The sequence below is a fragment of the Bactrocera oleae genome, chromosome 4 (assembly GCF_042242935.1).
Source record: "Bactrocera oleae isolate idBacOlea1 chromosome 4, idBacOlea1, whole genome shotgun sequence".
Classification (NCBI taxonomy): domain Eukaryota; kingdom Metazoa; phylum Arthropoda; class Insecta; order Diptera; family Tephritidae; genus Bactrocera; species Bactrocera oleae.
Window position 1 is genome coordinate 68,815,515 of NC_091538.1, and position 23,796 is coordinate 68,839,310.

Sequence of the window (23,796 nt, forward strand, 5' to 3'; positions counted from 1 at the left end):
CTTAGTTACTTTAGTTGTTAGGATGCAGGCATGCAACTCACATGTTCGCACGCATTCCACGCTAATCTACCAAACTGACCCACTTTGGCATTTATCAAACAACAATCAGCGAAAACACAAACAAATCCATATACAAATTTATGTAGACACTTGCACTTACAACCACATGAGTGTGCGTGCGTAATTTCACATGCAATTACAATGGAGCCTCAATTTCATAGCAAAGTCACAATGCGACCGTTCGTGTTAACCTTACTCCAGCTCCAGCTCTGTCATATGAATTACAAATTACAAATAACAAATTTCACATTTCACAGCGAATCACCGAGCTGCTGAGCTGCGAACAAAGCGAGTGTGTGTCTGAGTTTCGATTGGCAGTTGGCCGAGTCAAAAGCCATTTACACGACTCACCGCCATCCAAACCCCGTCCTGACCTGCGCCTATTCAAGTGCACCGCTAGCGTTTCGAAATTACATGTCCACACACGCACACACACACGCTCGTATTTCAAACAAATATTTATGCGCATAATAACTAAAACAGCGAGTGATGTTAAAGGCAGACAAGCGATTGTCTGGGTGTGGCGTCTATCTACCTTTGCCCTTAACAGGCAATGACAGGCCCAGAGCCGCCTGCCTGACCAACTGTCAACGTGCCAACGGTGCGCTCGCAGATTTTACATATATAAATAGATGATTTCAAATTAAACGTACTTTTGCGACCTCGTGTTTTCAAAATATTTACGTCTTCTGATAGAAGTCTAGTCATGCTTCAGCTTTATACCAAAAACATTAACCGAAATGTGTTGAGTTGATCTATAAGAGACGTTGAGACCTTCTGCTATCTCTCTGGTGCTAACACGACAATTTTCAAACACTGTTTCTCTCACTTTTTTGATGTTATCGTCACTAACAAAGCTGGATGAATGAAGGATTTTCACTGAAATACTTGTGTTCGTGATAAAGTAGACTCCCCAGACAACGTTTTCCGCAACATTTTCAAGAGATTCCGTAGTCGTAATTTCATTGTAAATACAAAATTTTAAGCAAACTCTTTGTTAAATTCTGTCTCCATGGTAAAAATCATCCGACAGACTTTTTGCGCAGTAAACAAACATCGGTCAATCACAAACTATTTTTTGATCGATTATTTTTACGCACGCTGTTCAAATGGACCAGCCCTATTCACATTTGAGCAGATGGTATGTCCAGACATTTACGTACAATCTGATGTATTCGCACAGTTGCCATCTTTACCGACCTAGCGAACTATGGTCATCATCGTTCAATAACTTTTTAACGTAACGTTTTATTAACAATTCCTTGCACAGTGGCACAGTAAAGCTCATTGAATAGTAAAAATTTGTCTGAATGTGCTTTTGCCATTATCTATGCTATTATTCGCGACGTTGGGAGGTCTTCCTAACGAAGTCATTATACGGTAGTAAAAGAAGCGGTATATTCAACGGTGTTGTAGCCGAGCTATAGGGTTTAGGATTTAGGGAGTATGAAAAGTGGTAGTTAGCGTTAGCGGGGTTCCTATCACAGGTAAGTGGCATGTTACGCGATATACTACTAATTTTATCTTTATAGGTGTTGGTTGACAGTATTAATATTTTATTTTGATATAAGTTGCTTGTGGAAAACTATCTTGGTTAGATCCAATAACAATTACATTACGCTCTCTTATATACTTCTTACTATTTACCAAAAAACTGTCAAAGAAATACCCATCTCATACTTTCTACTATTTTGCATTACACACTCAAAGTAAGAGTTATTTGTTTAAAAAATTTCCCATATTTATTTTAGAAATAATAACACAAACAACATTTAGTTACGCTTAATGCATGAGAAATAAGTCAACCAAATGTAAATGCAACCAAAACATCGCCACCATAACAAAAGTGAAGATTGAAAAGCGACAACAACAAGAATAAATAGCACATCACTGACAGTTATGAGAAGCGGAATTTCCGTGAAGCCTACAGCACTAACACACGTGTTTGTATGCATGTAACTAACTGAACGTATCCCAAGTTGGCTGCTTTCAACTCCCGCTCACTGCCACTGCATCAGCAGCCAAACAGACAGGGACACGACAACACCGCACCGTTGATGGGCCACATGAATGTGTCATGTCAGCAGCGGCAACGGCGGCGTCGGCGTTGAGCGCCATGCTTGCAAAATTCATTGGCTTGGACACACTGGGGCGGCCTGTTAGTGTCAGCCAAGGCTCGTGTGTGATCATATGTGGCAGTAGCAGCAGTTTCCATCACTGTCAACGCATCGCTTACGCCACCAGCCTAGCGTGCTGCCGGTGTTGCTGGATGGTGTTGTTGTATTGGTGTTTCCATTGTGGTGGCAATTGTTGAATAAAACATTACGCTCAGGGGCTACTGTGCTGCGGTTGCCACAAATGTGTGCCACTAACTGATGAATTTATTTAAAATATTTGCACGAAAAAGAAATCACCAAAAGATAAAAGATAATTTGTGTTTATGTGTGAATGTGTGTGAAAATAATCTGTTTGAAATTTTTGAAAATAAAATTATTTAAGCTAAGTGTAAAAAAATCATATTCAGTAAGAGTGAAGGTATAGCTAATCAAATAGGCAAAATAAAATAATATAAAACGAAATTAAGTAATATAAAAGAGAGAAATGTGTATTTAGGATAACCCACTTAAATTAATTTAAATTTAACTAAATTGTTTAGCCATAGGTAATTTAAAGTTCGTATTCATAATTTTTATTATCGCACAGATTGTGCGAAATTAATTTGATTTTGTGCTAATCAGCATTCATTGAAGTGAAATATTCATACATGAGACACTTTGTGAAAATATCTCCTACAGCAATCTTTCCTTAAGTTCGAAACCCATATTGCAATAATTTTTATACCCTGAACAGAGTATATATATAAATGATCCGCATAACGGAATGAGTCGATTTAGCCATCACCCTCTGTCTGTCCGTCCGTATATACGTGAACTAAACCATCAGTTTTGATATATCGATATGAAGTTTTCTACATGTTTTTTCCCCTCCAAGAATCAGCTTATGTATCGGAATCGCCGATATCAGGTAACTCAAATTTTTTATACCCTTTTATGCTACTTGTATAAGAAATGCAGCTGTGTGGGGTAATATAGCTGTGGTGGCCAAGGTTAAAGCTTTTTCTTGTTTTTATTTTTATAAATTAAATAGAATAAAATAATTTGAATATGTGGCAACTTTTCTTGAAAATAAATTTAATTATCGCGCTTCTTAAACCTCTTTGGTTTGATATCCATTTTGCAATGAATTGTATAATTTGTAAAACTTACTGAATTAAATTTTTCAATAGGTGGCAACCTTAGTGTTTTAAATTTTATTTGTTATAATTATAATTTTTCTTTAGTTTGCTATGCGTATTGTAGTGTTTTTTTTTATTTCAAAATTTCAAAAAGGTGGCAACCTTAACTTGTGAAAAAATTTAACAAAATATAGAGTTAAATAAATTAAATTAGTAATGATATTTAAACAAAATTTATTAAATTTTCAATCGTTTTTGAATTTACAACAACAATTCCGCTGACTCACTGTGTTTTGCGAATAAAAATTTTCTACGTGCTACTACCTGTCGGGCTGCGGCCATCAGTTGGGCGCATTTTTGGGTGTGTTCACAAACAAATTTTGTTCCTATATATGTATGTGTGTATGTGTGTGTGATTTTGCAATTTTTATTGTTGCATATAGAAAAAATGTTTTCCGCGCAACAAGTTTCGCATATAAATTTATATATAGATTTTTACAGCAGATGGTTTCGTGTGGTTGTTGCACTTTTTGTTTTTGTATAAATGTATATGTTTTTTCGTGTGTACGTTTGCTGTTTTCAAGTTGAGCGATTTCGAATTGTTAAACTTGTCTGTTGACGCGACATTTCGCCATATTCGGTTGGAAAGGAAGGCGAACTGGTTGCCCATTTTGGGAAAACTGCACTTGAATTGCGAATTTTTTGCTTATATTTATTTGCAAAAATTCAATAAATTGCAATTAAAAACTATTTATAAATTTCAAGTGGCGAAAAGTTGCCACTTGAATTGATTGAACTGGCGGTTGAACGGTTGAGTGGAGAATATTTGTGAAAATGGCGAATTTGAATTCGTTTGTACACAATAACTGTACTTCTGCCCACGAATATTTTTTTACAAAAGCAATTATGGATATTTTTTTTAAACATAATTTTCAAAATGAATAATGATATATTTATACTCATATATATACTCTTTTATAATCATATGAGAACAGTTAACAAAAATATATAACTACTGTATATGATTTGTTGCAAATTCACCACATACATACATACACATATATGAGTACATTTGCTGCTACTTTGACTCGAAAATTGCACCCACGCTCACGGTGCCGCACTCGTAGCCATTAAGAAGTTAAGTTTTTCGAAATGGCAAAATTAAATAAAAAATCGTTTTTTAATTTAATTCACCTCGTGCGCTTAGCTTATTTCACTGCAGAGTCAAAGTTTCTTGGCTAGCGACATTTGTCATCGTCACCAACATTTCTGGCGTTGTCACACAGTTGACACCCACACATCCCGTACAATCAACCGCACAATTTGATGACGACAATCTCTCTAAATCACACACACATACACACTTCTATGCATATACATTTCTATGCATTTGTTTGTGTTTCTGTGTGTTATCAGCACACATACATATTCGAGTTTTTGTTTTTGATGACCGTGGTTGACAGGTGTTCAACTTTACACCAACTTTTGCATGAAAAGGTCTCTGTATGTATGTATTAGTGTTTGCATTTACATATACACATACTATATACATTTATATTTGTGTACATAATTTACACATATCCCTGAGTCTAAGTAATTTACAAATTTAAAATATGAAGTCATTCGTATTCGCTTGGTTGGCTTATATTCTCGCACACACACACACACATACAAATGTTTCTACATAAAAAGTAAATATTATGTTGTTTGTTATATTGATGTTTATTTATTCAATGAATTTCAAGTGCCTACTAAGCAACCATTAACATACATACCATTCTTAAAAGGTCTGTGAAATATTTAAATAATTTTGTTATTTATTTATGCCCAAAAATGTGATTGTTTTGTATTCGAAATAGAACATATTCGAAAAAAAAAATTAATACGGTAAACAAATTTATTTATTATTTATATTAGGATATTAAGATCTCAACTAAATTTCCGAGAATTTATTTTTTAATTTATTAAATAATACAGTGATTCAAAGGACGTATATATCTTAATGCCTTGTAAATATTGTTTTCCCATCTCTGCTGCAAAGTACCTTGAGTACGAGCGTTCTCATGTTAGAAACGTATATTCAGAAAGTGTAGTCATTATTTAAGAGGGGGATAGCTGTCCTACCCTCAAGATCAAAATTGACCTGGACAGGCTCAAACCGATCAAACATATTTATTTTTCCTAGGTTGGTACAACCTTTTTTATGTTCGTGTGAAGTTTGATCTCCATATGTGAATTAGTGTGTGTATGACAGCTGTTTGTATACGCCGCGAAAAGTTTGTTTGGCAATTTTTACCAAGAAAAAAATAGTGTTTGAAAATATTCGTGTTGGCATCAAAGAGCATCGAATCAACACATTTTGGTTAATGTTTTGGTTATGAAGTGGGTAAATGCTAGACTCGTACCAAAAGACGACATGGAGAAGAGGTCGCATAAGAGATACTTGGCAACGTAGCTGAGGACCCTACATGCATCTAGTGCATTACTGATGGCGAGAAGTGTGGCTTATGAAAAATTATCTTAAATCACATCCGAGGCTTGTAACAAATGTATGAAAAATAGGAATAAGCGCTGGCCTGCTGGTATCGGCTCAATATGAGCCCATTCTGATTTGTATTCAATTACGTAAAAATGTTGTGTTCTTAGTCAGTCTGGGTCAAGTTTTTTCAGATGGTTATGTTCAGCATGCTTTGCCTTATTATCAATACAACAACCACGTTTAAAAACCTTTAAAACAACTGTTACGGTTTTTGGTGAGTGGTACAGCTAAATATTCGGTCAAGATCGGGACATCCATACTACAATAAATAGTTTAAGTACTTAGAATGATTCAAATATGGTTCCAAAAGTCATACTGATATGTAAATAAATCAAGTAATAAGGACGAACTTTTAAGATCGACTCATATATTATAGAAAGATATCGGACAAGATATAAAAATTACTTCAAAATGCAATAATCAGTTCTAAGGTAAATGATTCTAAATGTTCTATATAAAAATTGATAACCTAACCAATCAATAAACTGAAGCTTAGATATCGACAGTAAAGCAGTTATGAGACAAGACAAGCAACCCTTCTGGGTTCGAAAAAAATCGAAAAGATGTCAGAAAATACATTTCTCAACAGAATAAATTAAAGCGAAGAATTGCTTCTGATGCTTATCGAATAATAGAATTCAACCATAACCGGTGTTTTACGATGAGAAGGTGCTAGCAACCTATAGTAAGTACCCAACTAAGACAAAGCTTAGGGATCTTCGATAACTTTGCCAGCAGTAGGGTGAATGACAAATCTTAATACATTTCCTCCATCGCTTGCAAAATAGGTATGAGTAAAGGGGTTTTGGTTGATATTGTGGTGAAATTTTTCGTCATACCAGATTTCACGTTTCAAATTCCTTCAGGTATGATTTCTTGCATTTATACATTAAATTCCACCCAAAGTCATACTTGTTTTCGTCAGGAAAGTAAAACTATTTGTCGACTTTGACGACAGCGCAGACTGGTTGGATAGAGCAATAACACATATCTAGTTTTGGCTTAAGCAGTTCACTTTCGAGACAACGTCAGCCACTCACAGCCACTTGTATAGTGTGGGGCAACTTTAAATTCCGGCTCAAAAATGCAGAACCTGCAAACTGGTCAAACTGTAAATGCAATAAGCAGCGACCCGCAATTTCTAACTAACTTACGAGCAATCGACGGCAGCGCCAAAGCGAGTATGTGCAACAGCGTCTAATGCGAAAACATGAAGGCGGCCAACAGACAGGCGGCGCGATATTATGAATGGCCTGACAGCCAGAGGAAGTGAAGTAAAAAGGTTGCAGCGATCGAAAGTCAGTCAGCTGCGGCCAAATTAGCCGACACGACGACTCGGTGGACGCTAGTTAACTTGGCGCACTAACAACATTGCTGAATGGCTTAGCGAGCAGGCAGCGTGGAGCGCGAATGCTGGCACAACAAATTTCATTCATTGCCTTGGCTGACTATAGATGACTGTGGCGGAGAGTGGCGCTGTGGGGTGGCGGGTACAACGCGCGGTTCGGTGGTGTTGGCGGACGAACGTGTCAAGCGGCAAACAAGTTTATTAACATGGCTAAGCGAGTGAGCGTTGAATGACAACAACAAATTGAAAAAATAGAATTAGCAGTAGTAGTGTAGCGGTGGAGGTTAAAAGAAAACCAAAAGAAGTCAAATTAAGTTGGTCGCTGCGTCTAAGCTAATAAAACAAAAAATTGGGAAATATCGTAAAAAAATGTGGACCAAAACTACATCGCGGTGCGTTGGACTCAATTAAAAATTCATTTCACTCTCATTTGTTGGCAACGTTGTGTTTTGTGTTGTTTCTCTTGTTGTGCTGTTGTCACTGCCGTTGCGGGCTGACGCGTTGCGCCGCTCTTTTGTCGGGCGCCTGTAAACGCTTTGGTAGTTGATTAAAATAACACCAAATACAACAACAAGCGTGTGCGAAGCGGACAACAAAATATTTGGTCTACATGTCTTTCTGCTTCTTAGCTAAGCTCTTATAGCACATCAAACAACGGTAAAAGAGTGAGTAAGGCGATGGCAAGCGAGTTAAAAAAATTTAAACACAAAAGCTATTGTATATTTAAAAGCAATATATTAATAATATTAACAAAAGAAATATTTATAGCGTAAGAATTATATCATTAGCCAACAACAATAAATATTTGAGCTGCCTTGGTTTGGCGAACCAACAAAGTTGCCAAGCAGTTTTTGGTTTTGATTTTTGGAATTTCTTGTTTTTCGAGTAACTAAACCTTTTTTTATGTTGTTTTACTTGGTATTCCGCTTTCTTAAGTCTACATAATAAGATATTGCTGCTTAATTTGCATATATTTTATTTGCAAATTTCGTAAATTTTGTAAATTTCGGATCTTTGTATTGTATGAACCGAAGCTTTAATGGCTTCCTATTTGCTTTGTGCAATCAGAAAATGACGTGATCGTATTTATATATACAATATATATATGTATATCTATATATGTTCACTGCCCTACAATATGTGTGAGCTAAATTTGGCAAGCTTAAAAGAAAATGAAAAGGGCAAGAGTTTGTTGTACCACAGAGTCGAAGGACTATGGAAGCTTTACTGAACCACACTCATAATTTTTCGTTTAGTACTTTTTTACCTTCCTTTGTATTAATTTCTTGAGGCTGTTAACCGCATTTTAGAACCTGTATCAATTCCATCTTTTCCTTTCAGAACTACAAATATCCATGAGTTATATTTCGATAAATATCGATCCGCACGATGAAACATATATTAATTTCATTTCAGCTCATCAATATCGAATAATTATATCGATATATTATATTTTCGCTACATATCGAAATAACGCTATGGAATATTTATCAATAAACTTTTTTCCTGTCAATTATATCGATAATTTCAGATAAGTTATAAATATCGATTAATTATATGTTCGATAAATATCGATCCACACGTTGGAAAATATATTTATTTCTCCTCAATTAATCGATATAATTGGTAAATTGAACTATTAATAAATACCGATAAACTATACATATCGATAAGCTATATCTTCGATACATACGTTAGCTTTTGTATGAAGACTAGATACGCGATTTAAACTAAGTGTCTTCAAATTATATTGCTCATCACGCGCTTTAATCAGTGTTTTAATGATCTTGCTATTTATTAGTGAATGAACTATTCCGCAAACCGTGTTATAGTAGAACTATTCGGTAGACTTACTGAGGACATTCCAAAACATTTTGTTGTGTTTATGCGAACACATTGTTGTAACATAACAAAATGTTGTCACATACTATAGGAACTTTTGAATTTGACAACCATTTTATAAGGGAGCGTGATGGTCTGGTTCTTGGAAATCGTAAATATTTATTTTACTACAGTGTGTTTAGCCACAATTCCTTGCTTCAAACTTAAGGTTTGTAAATACAGGAGCCTTCAGCAACATTAAAATTTTCTTAGACTTATAACTTTAGAGAGAAAGTTGGACAAATGAAATATTTCGTACTCAAAAGAATGTTTACAAAATAATTTTTCTTAAATTATTATTAAGTAGTTTTCGTTTATCAAAGTTTTTCGAAAGTCTTTGAAGAACTTCTCAACGGCATTACGTCACCTATTTAAGCTTTTGCAGTTTTTTGCTTTGAATATTTTTGGGATTATATAGCCACATACAATATATATACACATATGTTACATATCTTCATTTACTTTTGTTTACACGCCAACACGTAATGGACATAAACGAAATCTTATTTATTACGCATGTGAAGGGTCACACAACTTTAAATGACAAAGTCACGAACAATTTAAAATAAAAGCTAAACAAAATAAAAAACAAAAGCAATAAATGAAGTAAATAAGTAAAAACGCCCGAAAATTGTCAAACCTCAATGAATGATTGCGATGAGCTTGAGTGTAGCCGAGTTGGCGTGAAAGAATTTCCGATTTTATCCTTATTTGCGTTTCACACATTTGTTTTTGTTGTAGGTACTTGCACTAATCGCTCTTTAACTGTACATACATAGGTACATGTGTAATTATTTTTAGATAATTATCGGGTGATATCATATAAACAGTTGTAGTAGTATTGGTGTGAGCTACGCTCGATATTTACGTGCATTCCAATTATAGTCTGCGTCGAGCAGTCGTAGCCTTGGCATTCGCACTGGCGAATTTGGTAATGCCATTTTGCACTTTTCGATTATTCATTGTTGTATAGTAAAATTTATTTACTTGATTATATATAATATGTACATACGTATGTACGTACGCTTGCTCATATGTGTTTGAGGCATGTACTTTTTGTTGAAATAAAGTATTTGTTTTTTTGTTGTTGACTCAATATGGATGCTATATTTAGCTTATAATTTCATTTCGCTTATTTAATTCCATTCAAATTCCAAACTTCAGGTATTTTTGGATTTTAGCTTCATTCATTCACTTACATTTTGCATACTTCAATCAAATAATTTTTCATTTTAATAATATGAATTATTTAAGATTTTATTTGAATGAATTTTATTTGATTTTTTTTTTGTTTTTGTTTTTAATAATCCCTTTAATGGAATTTTAATGAAGCGCTAATACATTTGAGGGATAAGAAATGTGAACTTGAGACTTTAATATTATAACTAATAGTTTGGAGACTGTTCAGTTTGCCGATGTCTAGTCGGATGATGAGTACTCTCAGATAAACCTTTATATCCAACCACATTCGTCAATAAAGATTGAATAATTTGTGTGAAAAGCTTTCCTTTTTGCCAGAAATATCTTCAGAGAAATGACATCCACAGCTGGGAAAAGACGATTTTGAGCTTTATTTGTTATTATTTTTTCTCTTAAAGTTCACATCAAATGATACGAAGCATATCCACTTGCGAACAGAAATATCTTCCCACGGCTAGAACCCTTTTTCGAAGATCCTTCTGGAAATCGGCTACGGGGTCAAGGAAATTAAAATTTTTATTAAATAGAATGTCTTTTCAAAAATAGTTCACAAAAACACGTTTTTTCTGACATGCAGCTGGATATAACCCCTTACTGCTTAAAACATGCAGGAGATCTGTGAGTAAAAGTGGCAAATAGTGGTTAGTAAAAACATTTATTAGCATTCATATATAAGTAATATCGCGAAGACTACTGCCTAACAGAGAAGCAACTATTTGTTCCCTTTTTTTATAATAAATGTCGATAAGCACGTCTGTGTGGCTTCTTTTCTCCATTCCAGCTGAAATTCAATAAGCATGAAAAGTTTATTTATTTTTCTCTACAGTTTCTACTAGTTAACAAGCATTTGTTATTGCTGTTGTTCCGCTTGAAAAGTGCCAAATATGCAAAAATGCAAAATGGAGCAAAAGGCCAGAGCAAAAAAATGCAAACATCATTAAACAACGATCAAATTACGATTTTATGCAACTCGCAGGTAATTACTGGCAGCAACAACAAAAAGTATCTACAATGGAGACGAGTCGTTTGAGCTAAACTCATTAGACGAAAAACGCTCGCATAGGCGCGGCGAATCGAAAAGGTAGAGAGCGTGCTATCAACTGTATGCAAGCTTCACTGATGGAATGCTTATATAAACACACGCACGTGCACTTCTATGAGTGAATGTAAATTTTGTATTTCTACATTTAACTGTTGTAAACTTATATTGGCATGCGGCATGCAACACAAAGTGCCGACTCTAAGGAATTTATCGTTTCGCTTAGTGTGACGTAAGAAGGTAAACAATAAATATGCAATATTGGATGGGGATTGTGCAATATTTTATTACAGGCATTTCGGTATGTTTGATTGACTTCCATTGCATTTCAGTGAATTCCATCATTAGATACTACTAGTCGGCTGCCAACTAAAAATTCATACAAGTTTGTAGATATGTTTTTTTTTATTGATATTAAATATATCTATAATAGCTATTAATTAATTCGAAGAATTCAATATTCAGTAGGCATATCTATATAACATCCATTTAGTTCACTTCTAGCAATGTCCGTTACGGCTAATAATGTTGATTCATTGAGAAATTATCTATTTACCTATAACTTCCATAAGCAATGATAATTATTGGCGACCAATTACCGATGTATTTTGCTATAAAAAGTATAACTGTGATACAAGTTAAGCAATATACGATTTCAAGCATATCTGATTGATTCTTGCTAGCAATAATGAGTTTCTAAATAATTTTTACAGCTTTTTAATATAATCTCTTTTAGAAGAACGTAACCTAATAAAACATTTTTAAGTCTTCCCGAATACCTTCCAAAAATGTTGTGGTGAAAGCACAGTCTTACTTTTTTCGAATGATGGTAACTTCATAAAAAATATTTTTAATTTAAAATTCGTTACAAAAATTTTCAAAAGCATTTCATAAACATCTCTATTTTACCCTGAAAAGGATATATTAGGTGTGCCATGAAATTTGTAACATTCGGTGACCATATAAGGTATATATACTACAAATGACCAGCTTTACCAGCGAATCGTTTTAACCATGTCCGTGCGTCCTTCTGTATCTTTGCGAACTAGTCCCTCAGTATTTGAGATATCGCTCTAAAATCTTAAACATGTTCTTTTATCCCAAAGAATCCTGAGTAATCAAAATCAATTTCTGGTATGAAAAACTTTTTTATTTGACAAGGTAACTTCACGAATTTTGGCATAAATTAATTTCGAGGGCAGCGGTACAACTTCCGAAGAAATCATTCTGAGTGGACTACTGTAGCATATATCTACCAGACAAACTGATCGGTCTAAATCGAGATAAAGATCTTTTAATATCATTTTAAGCTATAAGAAATGCACCGGTACTGTTACTTCAGTGTAGCTGTTTTCTCTCTAAGAAATATTTTGAAATTTTTTTTACTTCAAACAATGATAAAATATATAGAATACTTGTATATATATAGAACAAATGAACCATGCCTATTGAGCGTCCAAAACCTGTGTTTTGAACTTGAGCCTAGAAAATTCTGTTGGACAGATATCGTATCGGCATATGCGAAAAATTTAATATTTGTTGGCGAAATTCTTAATTTAAAGTAAATAACATTATCATAGCCTTCAAATGTACTTAAAATTCGCTGACTTTTAGCCATTCATTTCCACAACTTAACATATTAAAGTCAAGCTTACGGCATTAATAGTAGAACACATGCAAATCGCTAGTCATTTCCGGTAGACAAATGTACACAAACCATGCTAGAGGGTGTGGGTATGCTAACCAAAGACAGTGAATAAATATTTATGCATGTCAAGCTAAGTAGGTTCCTTCCGCAGTATTTCCGCATAAAAATAGGTAAATGGATATTACATATACGTAATTGCAGCTATCTTACTAACACATATATATACATCTACATATCTCTGAGTTGAACAATTGCAAATAAATAGTAAAAATACAGTGCTTATTACTACACAACACAATGAAGCTCTGTATATGAATGAAAAAAAAAGAAATATATTATGCTTACTCTGCGAGTATTTAAGATTTGTCGTTGTTATTGTGACAATGGCAAGATGGCCTAAAATTTGCAACCCACACGCAAATTGGTTGAAACATTCCAGCATACATCTCACCCGCCATAATTCTAACGTGTTCTCGCATAATCACACACATATTTCGATTTAATCCCACATACGTCTCCCAAAGGCGTCTCTACATATCAGTGCTTAAGTGTGTGCAAATGTGGTGGATTGCTGTAATTTATATTCATGCCATGTTAACATATTAGGCGAACAAGTCCATGTTTGCCCATGGAGTTAGCTCTAAATGTACATAGTACGAGAAAAAGACTGCTTACACATGTGTATGTAGGTATATAGGTACATATGTACTAATTTGTATTATCAATGAAAACGCCTTATTTCCGAATTCAAGCTGCCATAAAGAGTTAAATAATGGCATGCCATTGTTGTTATTAACAAAGAAGTAGTTAAATATTTGCCACGCGGATATTGGTGGAATTCAGTTTTCCCACACGTTTAGTTTTTACTTAACATATACAAGTAGCTACACATAAAATAAACACTTGTTTAATATGTACGGAGTTATTGTAGTCAACTTTTAATTTGCTAGAACATAATTTAAATTTTCGTATTTTAGGTAGGTGTGGTTTCGTTAACTGCATGTGATTAAACGAGCCGAATTTAACTAGTAGCTATCGCGAGTATTTCGACTCCAGAAGAGTGAAGCTGGGTGACGTTTTTCGAAAATTCGACTTTGACCTCTATATATACAATATATAAAGCATATGTATTCTAAACGTGAGCAAAAATTTTATGCTACAAAATTTTTATATTTTTATTTTTTTTCCAGTAACTGTTTACTTATAAATAATAAAAATATTTTTCAATAAACTTAATTTCGAACTTCGATGGAAAAGTTTCGATTTTTGGATGTAACTTCAAAAATCGAAGAATTCACGCTTTTACTAAGTGCTCAATCTCTCGAAAAAAATTAGTTTGGTTCATTACCTAGCCGATTGTTGTAAGGTGTAATTAATAATGTAAGATCCTAGCAAAGGCAATTATAATCGTTTTTTAAGTATTCTATTGAGCCACCAATAATATAATATATATACTACAAGCAACTAACTCTGGCTTTAATTGTTGTCTTTATTCTAAAGCTAAAAGCCTTATTTGAGATTGATGCATTAATAGAAAATTCAATATCTTTTAAGAAATAACTGACTGAAAATTACTATAAGCAAACAATGTTGTTATATTTATATAATTATATATATTTTTTAATTAATGGAAATTTAATATGCCATATACTTATGAATATAAATATTTATTAATTTTTAACTAGATAGTTTTAAAAACACTCACCTGCATGCCTGTTGGACGCAAATGCTCGTTCACCCAATTGCGAAATGTGTTCGCCTGTATTTCGACCCATAGGTCCTCATTGCCGCGTATATTCATGCCTTTGGCGGCGGTGCCCTCGGGGCTGCGCGCCACCAAACCGGCATGGGTAATCTTCTGCGTTTCGGTGCTGCCATCGGTGTTGTGTTTCAGCAGACCGGCGTGTGTCACTTTGGCACCTTTAATATCTTTCACATCCATCCTGCGCGAGGATGTCTACACACTGTCACTTAAGCAATTCGTGCACTTATTTCTTAATATTCGGATTCTTATTCTTTTTTTGTTGTAATAATAGTAAAGCAAAATATGCGAAATTTAGCGTTTAACACAATTTACGTTTTGTTTTCATAGTGAACTTCGCACAGTTACGTCTAACGTTAATAAAATATTGTGTACTGTATATAAGTACACTAACACACACTCAACTGCACAGACACTCGCACAAGAACGAGTGAGCGCTTTGTTCTTTTTCAATTTGCCTGTTGGTGGAGATTTATTCGGTAGGCATTCACCTGCTGCGCATTCACCAATATAGGCGTTTTGGCAGCTTATTAGCCAAAAGATACTTTTAATAAGTTGCGATTTTGGATACTTCGTTTCGTTAACGCTGAAATTTGAGAAAAAAATCTACAATTAACACTACTAAAACACGCTTTTAATTAACTTTACAATTATATAATATTTGCCACCTCTTTGGCTTCAAGACTTTGAATATATGTAGTTATAAAGTTATATATTATTTTGTTCACAAAAATTTGCCAACTTTTCTCGCGTTGAATTCTCGTGTGTGCGCGCTCAGCCACTGCTGCGCTCAGACTGAAACGCGTTGTTAGCCAAGTTCGCCAATTAGTTTTGGCGAATGTTTGAACAAAAATTAAATCTATTCAAAAATCCGCTCCGCTTGATTCGTTCGCCAACATCAGCTTACACTCGACTCAACTCAGCGCCAACCCACACAGTTTCAACCTTTCAAGTCGGCCTACTCACTTTTTGTATCAAGTTTGTACAGTAGCAGCAGCAACAACAACAATGATAAATCAACAACAGCTTAGCTCTTAACAGGCATATTTAGACTTGGCTTGAAAAACCTGCCTCAGAACGTCAACACATCGCAAAAAACGATGACGTCATGCTCGCTTTTCGAAAATGAAAATGAACAATGTGAGCGCTCACCAACACACACGCGCACACCTTATACACTCTCCCAACACTCGCTCACTCAACAGATCTATCTGAGCGGTTGCGCTGTTGACCAATGCACACAAAGTGGCTAGTTCCCGCTTTAGCCGGCGATCGGCTGACTTTCGTCTTTGCTTCCAGCTGAGCAATTTGTGCGCGGAGCATTTTTCTTACTGTTGAGACTTGACTAACTTGTTTTTGGCTTAGAAATAAAAATTCGGCTGTTCGTTGCTGCGTAGTTGCTGCTGTTGTTGTTAAGCCGAAAAAAAAATATAATTTTGAGTGAGCAACTTAATGCGAAATCATACTTCAAAGAGTGCGAATGAAAAAAAGCATTAAGGAAAACAAAGTAAACAATTGCGAACAAGAGTCAAAAAGTGCAAGCAACAAGGCTAATCAGTGATCAAAACGGATTACACTGAAGAAAATTTTGGGTGTTACGATTTTTGTTTAAGAACTAACGATTTTTTAAGAAACTGATGAGCTGATAACCTCGCTTGGAAATGTACTTCAGTATCGATTCGTATTCGATGAGAAAGATTCTTGCGGCTTACTACGGGATGGTTGGGCTTCAGACGAGCTCGGCAAGTGCTGGTCATTAACTAGCAACTGTGCAGTCACAAGCTCCTTCTGGCTTAGGGTAAATCGTAAAAGTTCTGGTAGGCTCTTCGCCTTCAGCCAAGTTCACCTTTCAATAGTTGTAGGAGTTCTAATTGAGCATTGTTCGATTATTATACGAGCGGCCTAAGCCGCTTCAAAGAAGATGAGATCGACTTATCCCAACATTTCCTTTTTGAATGCCCCCACTTGGACAGAACAAAGCTAAAAGACCAAAGCAGATCAGTGAAAAGTTTAAGGTGATTTGTCAAGAGTTAATACTCAACTACAGAAGTAGTTTTATAGTATATAGTAGTCTAAATATGATCCCTCCGCCATCTTGGGGATCAGCGATCTAACCTAACCTAAAGCACAAAGCTGTGTTCCATTACAAAATTAGCCGAAGAATATTATTATTCATTCGAGTGCGAGCAATAACCTTTAAATGGATATTTTTCAAAAAAAAATTAATAAGTTCGGTTTCTATATTTTCAATACGAAAAACTTACTATCACCTATATATATACATATGTTTTGAATTCTCAAAAAGTCTTATATTATCGTTTCTACCAAACATTTGTTTAATGTGTCTATTTAATTGCAAGGGTGAAGACCTTTTTGTTGAACGGAAATGGACTAACATAAAGAAATGAAGTTTCTTAAAAACGCGTTTTTGAAAGTTTTTCAAACTGTTAAAATACACTACTCGACATACATGGTATGGGTGTATAAAATTTAACATTAATTTTATTGTTGTATTTTTTAGTTTAAAAATACACAGAAATCGTGAGGTAATTTATAGACTCTTCTTTTCTAACTATAGAATTATTTCGTTGCAAATAGGTACATATGTGTGAGTGATTTATTACTTTTTAATGCGATTAACTGTTCATACTTATTATGCGCTATTACATAAGCATAACTACACTCGTGTTCTGTGCACAATCATAAGTCAATAACTTGTGAATGAAAATGCCGATAGCACTTTTTCATTTCTCTTTGCTGATTATTGCTTAGTCGCAGTCGCCAGTTCATTATGGCTACATACATACATATAAATTAACAGAGCCACAAAAGTAGTCACCTATGGAGCGACGTTTGAGTGAAACCAAATGAAAAATTCCAGAAATTGCTGCCTTCGAGTTGACACCTGCGCGCTTGAGTAACCAGCTGCGCTCAGCTCAGCGTCTCATGCTGAGTTCTACCACAATACCTTGCACTTAACGCAAGTACTCGTATGAGTGGGTATGTCTAACTGTATATGTTAAAAGACTAAAATGCTTTTCGAATTTGGAATCTCACATCACAACTCGGAAAAGATTGCTTGCTTGTCGTGATGTCATAGTTCTGGTATTTTGTTGTTTTTATATGTAGTAATTGTATGTATGCCAAACAAAAAATATTTTTACAACTTTAGTATTAAATTTACGGCTTAAAATAGAGATAGTTTAATGCGTATGTGATATATATTTTAGGAAATTGAAACATATGCGGGGCAATGTCGTAAATTTCTAACAATTTATAAATAAATATTATTACTGTACATTGTGGTGTTTTAGTTATTTGTTGTTACGGAAAATTGATATACCTAGCCTGTCACAAAATAGTGACATATCCACAATTTCAAAACACAGTTTGTTTTGCTTCTCGCGGAGAATATATTGCTTTAAGTAATTGAGTTTTTGAGTGAATTTTTAACTATTTTTATTTATTATAATTCGAAATTATGACATATAGATGACAAAGGTTAGGTTATACTTTAGTTAAAATAAATTGTTGGCAGGTGTTCAGCGGTGGATAGATTCAGAATCTGAATACGGTGCGATTGGTTTACAAATGCAATTTCAAACAATCTATTGCAAACTGGATTGATATCTCTGCTGTGAATGCGATTTTAAGAAATACTCACGAATTTTCATACAATCGAAGCCAAGATGCAGAAAAAACCCACAATAATGCAGTTTACTGCCCGATGAAATTAGACCCGGATTGACAAACACAAATACTTGACATGCCAACGCTTAATTCATAATACAATTTTTCACACACCTGCCATAAGACTCGGCTGGAATGGCCTTCATCAAATTTAATTTTTGTTTGGTTTCGGCTCATTTTTGGAGTGCCATTCGCTTTTTTCGACTTTTGGACAGTTATGACTTTATATTCATAAACATATGTATAGTTATGGGTAATGATGGGTTTAATGATTGTGGGGTTCTCAGCTATGTTGTCAGCATCTCTTTTGCGAACTCTACTAGACTTCGCTGTTGCAAAATTTTTAAGTCTTGACATATGAACAAAATATTAACCAAAATGCGTTGAGTCGGTCCATAATATATGTTGAAATTCTCTTCTATCTCCCTGATGCCAAAGCGATGATATTCATACACTGTTTTCAATGTTATCGACATTAACACAGATGGATCAGATGGTAGATGCTCTATGAATCAATATAGTGTAAGGAATTTTATATTATTCTCCGGGTGGGAACAATCGCCGAAACTCCTTTATTAAAGAACCCAATATTTCCAGTTGCTTATATGCCAAATAACACATGGGAAGACTACGAACTTTAGAGAACCGTTCCTTTCTTGAATAATGCTATCTTATGGATTTATGGCAAACTCGAGCTAAGTGATATTAATTGAAATTTGAATTCCAAATAAATAGTCACATTTAAGCCAACTATACCAAAGGCACAATTAAATTTCTTCACAAAATCACTTAACATAAAAATAAAATAAAAAATCTTCTATTGAAGAAACGAAAACAAGTTCGGCAAATAACTGAAAATCCATATGGGAAAATACATTAGAAATGTCACAACCACAATTTATGGTGAGAAAATCCGCTACGCGAACGCTGGCAATCAAAACTAAGCGCCAAGCAGGTGTGAAGCAAGCGCGTTGTCAAACAAAAAAATATGCGAGCGAGCATTGAAAATGCAGCGACACAACACAGTGACAGCGTGGCAGCGGCGCAACTCAATACTTTCAAGCGAAAAAATTGAAGAATTATTGAAACTGCGGCGGCGCAAAAAAGTAAAAACTAAGCCGTTTCGCTGCAGATTGCCAAAAAGGTGCACTGCAACTGATTGGTGGCGACATTGTGTGTATGTAAGAGTGTGTCTTTCTGTGTGTGATTGCGTGTTCTGGCTTGAGAGTGTGTTTGTGGTGGCAGTGCTTTGCGTCAACGTCGTGACAGTTGCAATGCGCAGGAAATCGCTGTTGCCTTTTCCGTTTTGTGTCACTTTAACTGACACAAATACGCTTAGCAACAAAAACAACTAAGGTAGTGTGGAATACTGCATGCAGCCAGTTGGCTGTTGTAGTTTTTAGAATTGTTGTTGCTGAGTGCCCATAACGAGCAAAAACGAAATGCGAATGCAAATAAAACTTGGCATTGCGTAAAATAGCAGCAACAATAACAATAACAATCAAAATGACGTTTATCGTTTGAAGTTTAAATGCCAAAAATGAGCGAAAAGAACCGTGAGGCTTATGCAAAAGCAATGTGCGATGCTCCAAATGTACGCAAGTTGTAGTTGTTGTATTTGTTTTTGGTGCTTTTGTGTTTGGCATAATACCGCTCGAAAAATACGCAAAATAATACAAAGATCGTAAAAATCGCAATTTGAAATGCAACATATACCGATATAAGCATACACACACACACACAGAAAATTACAAAATATTGCTCATAAAAAATATTACGACTTTGGTTCGCATTGCAGCTATCAGCTTCGTAGTATCCTATTGCTTCTGCAAGTTTTCTGCTGTGTGCATGTGTGCGTGGGTGTGTGGGTGTGTGTGTGTGTCGACCAATATTGCCATACATTGTTTTCGAATTCATCGTAAACGTGCGTACGTCACCCATTCGCCCACGAAAACATTTGCCTGAACGTCACAGCAATTTATTTCGGTGCTGATATTGGTTGTTATAGTTGTTATTGTTGCTTAGGTGAGCCATTAGCATTTTATATTTTGTGCATTTAATGTAAAGTATATAGCACAGTAGAATATATAGTAGAAAAGCACTCTTGAACGTCTATTTAGGGTTGCCAATTCGGTCTCCTCAGCGTTGAAAATATAGTACCAAGTGATCTTGTCTTGAGTTAGATTTCGGAATGTATAGTTACTGCAAGTTCGGTTTTGCAATCAAATCAAATCAAGATCTGTGAACCACTTATAGCTTCGGTAAGTCAGTAATATAATGGAGAGTGTGATAAAGTAGTCGCCAATTCGATGTGCAGGGCAAATCGTTTATCGTTAGACTTAATAATTTCTTGTTTAAATGTCATGTGCGATTGGAAAGTGATATTTCTCCAAATATTTTATTTCAGTTATGAAGTTATAAGGTCAAGTGCAACATCTCTTAAATGTTTCGGTTAGACAATTTTTTTTGCTTGAACTCTTTCAGAGCCCATCCTTGATCTATTTTAGATGTTTCCAAATAATATTGTGAAATAAACAATAAAACAACCAAGAAACATTAAAATAATGATGATTGGCAATTTCAAAAATGATGCTGGTAAAAAAAATTCATACAGAAATATATAAACAAGTAATTAATTGTGGTAGTATTTTGGCAATTTCAAACCCACGAGTTATGATACTCATGTTTTAATAAATCGTATATTTTTTTTAAATTTTTTAACAGATAGCAACCCTAATCAGTCAGCAGTTTCAACTGAAATCTTTTGTAATAATATTTTTTGTTTGTTGCTTATATTGTAGTGATTCATTTATTTTACCAACATAATTGAATACGAATTTCTAAACAAATGGCAACTCTTCGCAAAAAAATGTAACGGAAAGTCGCATAAAAACTCTTCAGTGTGATATTTAAATTGTAATCAGTTTGATTGTATTCGATTTTTTAAACAGGTGGCAACACTCTTCAGTCAGTATTTTCAATTGCAAGCTTTCCTGAATATTTTTCTCTTTTAGCTTACGTTGTAGTAATTTATTTATTTCATTAAGAAGTTTAAATAAGAATTTTTGAACAAATGGCAACCCTCCACACGAAAAATGTGTACGAAAAGTCCGATAAAACCAACATAAAAAGTATTGAAATTGAAGATACTCAAATTGTAGTAAATATTTTATCTAATCAAATAAAGTAAAATGTAATTTTTAATTAGTGGTAACCTTTCTCAAATAATAAATTCAACGTTAAGCGCTTGTAAAGCTCTTCAGTTTACTCATCTTCTGGTATTGTTTCTTTGAATGATCAACTTTTGTAATTAAAAATGCTCAACAGGTGGCAACTCTTTTATCTTCTTGTAAGTGTATGAATTTTCAGTATCTAACGGTTTTATGCATACTTAAGCTGCGTGTTATTTTCTTATCAAGTTTTTAAAATTTAGTTCACAATCTCTGCCAAAAATGAATGCAATTTTGTCTTACTCTTCGACAATTAAACAGTAAAATAAATCACATGTTCGCTTTCAGCAATAATTTTTTTACGTTTTCCACATGAAAATTTGGGACGGAAAATTTGGTTGGCCTCAACAGTTATCCAAACAGGGGCGCATATAAAGTGAGTGCTAAATTTGCCGTGAATTTATTTATTTATTTATAATTAGCTTAACCTCGATTGCATGCTTTTCATTCATATATCAAATCAGAAAAATGTAAACCAGGAACTGAATTTCATAGACAAAGCCACATGCTTCTGCACACGCTCAAACAGATTAAATTTGCTGTAAAATTACTTTCAGTTTAAGCAAAAAATATCATAATCGCTGTAAACAATGGCAATGCATGCCCGCATACACACACATACATATAATACATTTTTATGTATGTGTGTTGCAGTGCATTCGATTGCAAAGAAAAATATCATAGTCACAGCTAATCGCATGACTGCATTCGAAAACAATTTCATACACCCATTTGAGCATTTCAACTGATTTTATGAACTCTGTATATTGTTTTGTTGTTTTTCTGTTTTTTATTTTGTTCGTTTTTTTTATTTTTATTATTTTGTGATGGCGATTAATGCACGAGTCATTTTCTGATTTTCAACCCGTTTTCCTTCACCACAGACACAAATTTACACCTACTTAGTTACAGAACTGAGCACATACATACAAATATTATATATGTGCTTACACTTTTATAAATAGAGATGTATTTGTGTTTGCGTGTAGGTAGTTGCATACAAATCTACGAAACAATGACTAATTGCACGCATTTTAAGTTCAATGCCAATGTCAGCTGAGTTTGGCCCGCAGCCGCTGAGGTGAGTTTAATCGAACTGAGTTGTGCTATGCAGTCATAAATGTTATTGTAGCTCATAGAGCTACATACATACATATGTATATAGGGGTGTGTGTGTTTGTGTTGTTGTGCTTAGGTGAGTGTGAACTGTCAGTCATCATGCGACAATGTCACTAATGAGATCACAATCTTTCTGCATTGACTACTCGTTACATTTGACAAGTGACTGATGGCGCTTAGCAAATATATTAAGTGAAGTGAAATCTGCTTGAGGAATAATGACCGATGATATTTTGTAACAAACGATTATTAAAAAAGACAAAGAAAAAAACGTAAAAACAAGAAAAACTGAAAGTGTTTCGAGGAGTCTACGAGTAAATGTCTGACATGTATGCAAAATGAGGTTTTCATCCTGGAATGGAATGGAACCTTTCATTGGTTCAAGGATTGCTGACGTACATTTTGCTTTTAAAGTTGATATATGCCACCACTTTCTGGCATATGAGATATACCTAGCGATGGAACGATCGGTTCGCAATATATTTGCATTTTATAAGGAAAAAAATCAAATCATTATTAAAATCTATGCGAAGCGGTCTCATTCATTCCGAAATGTTATACGAGTCAACTATACGATTCCTCTGGACTTTTGGCATCACTCTCTTTGGCTGTTTCAATCGCTTCAGTCGAGCGTCTTGAAATTCGTATAATAAAAGTGCTAAAGAAGAAGTTTTAAAGAAATGGGAGATATCAGATTTTTCAATATCTTTTATAGATCAACTCCGCGTATTATGGCTGAAGTTCGGCTCCACACTCGTGCCAAAAAGTGTCAACTTTTAAAGGAAAAAAATGTAGTATATGTTTAAAGCGGAGTGCTTGTTAAAAGGAGTTTTTCAACAGCCATTACTAAGCTCTCTTATTCCCCAGATTTAGTTCTCTTTGACATTTTCCAGTATCCGAAACTAAAACTACGACTACGGTGATAATCCCATTGGAGAATTGGATTCAAAGAAATTTGTTGAGGCTACCATCGCGGTCTTGACCTATAACAAGTGTATGAAAAAATTCATTAAACCTTGCCAAGCTTGTACACTCTCAAAATTAG

General features: G+C 34.5%; 1 protein-coding gene across 5 annotated transcripts in view; it reads right to left on the reverse strand.

Annotated features, from left to right (window-relative positions):
• The window catches only part of jbug (filamin-type immunoglobulin domains fbug), a 79,858-nt gene that overhangs the window by 45,380 nt on the left and 10,682 nt on the right, over positions 1-23,796 (reverse strand). For 3 of the 5 annotated variants that reach the window (XM_014230660.3, XM_014230656.3, XM_036370156.2), the window contains exon 2: positions 14,656-15,298. In XM_014230660.3, coding sequence (XP_014086135.2) covers positions 14,656-14,892 — 237 coding nt within the window. In that variant the 5' untranslated portion in view covers positions 14,893-15,298. Of the gene's footprint in view, positions 1-14,655; positions 15,299-15,380; positions 15,557-23,796 lie in introns of those variants that run through there. The other 2 variants (XM_036370152.2, XM_070108172.1) reach the window with 2 other exon arrangements.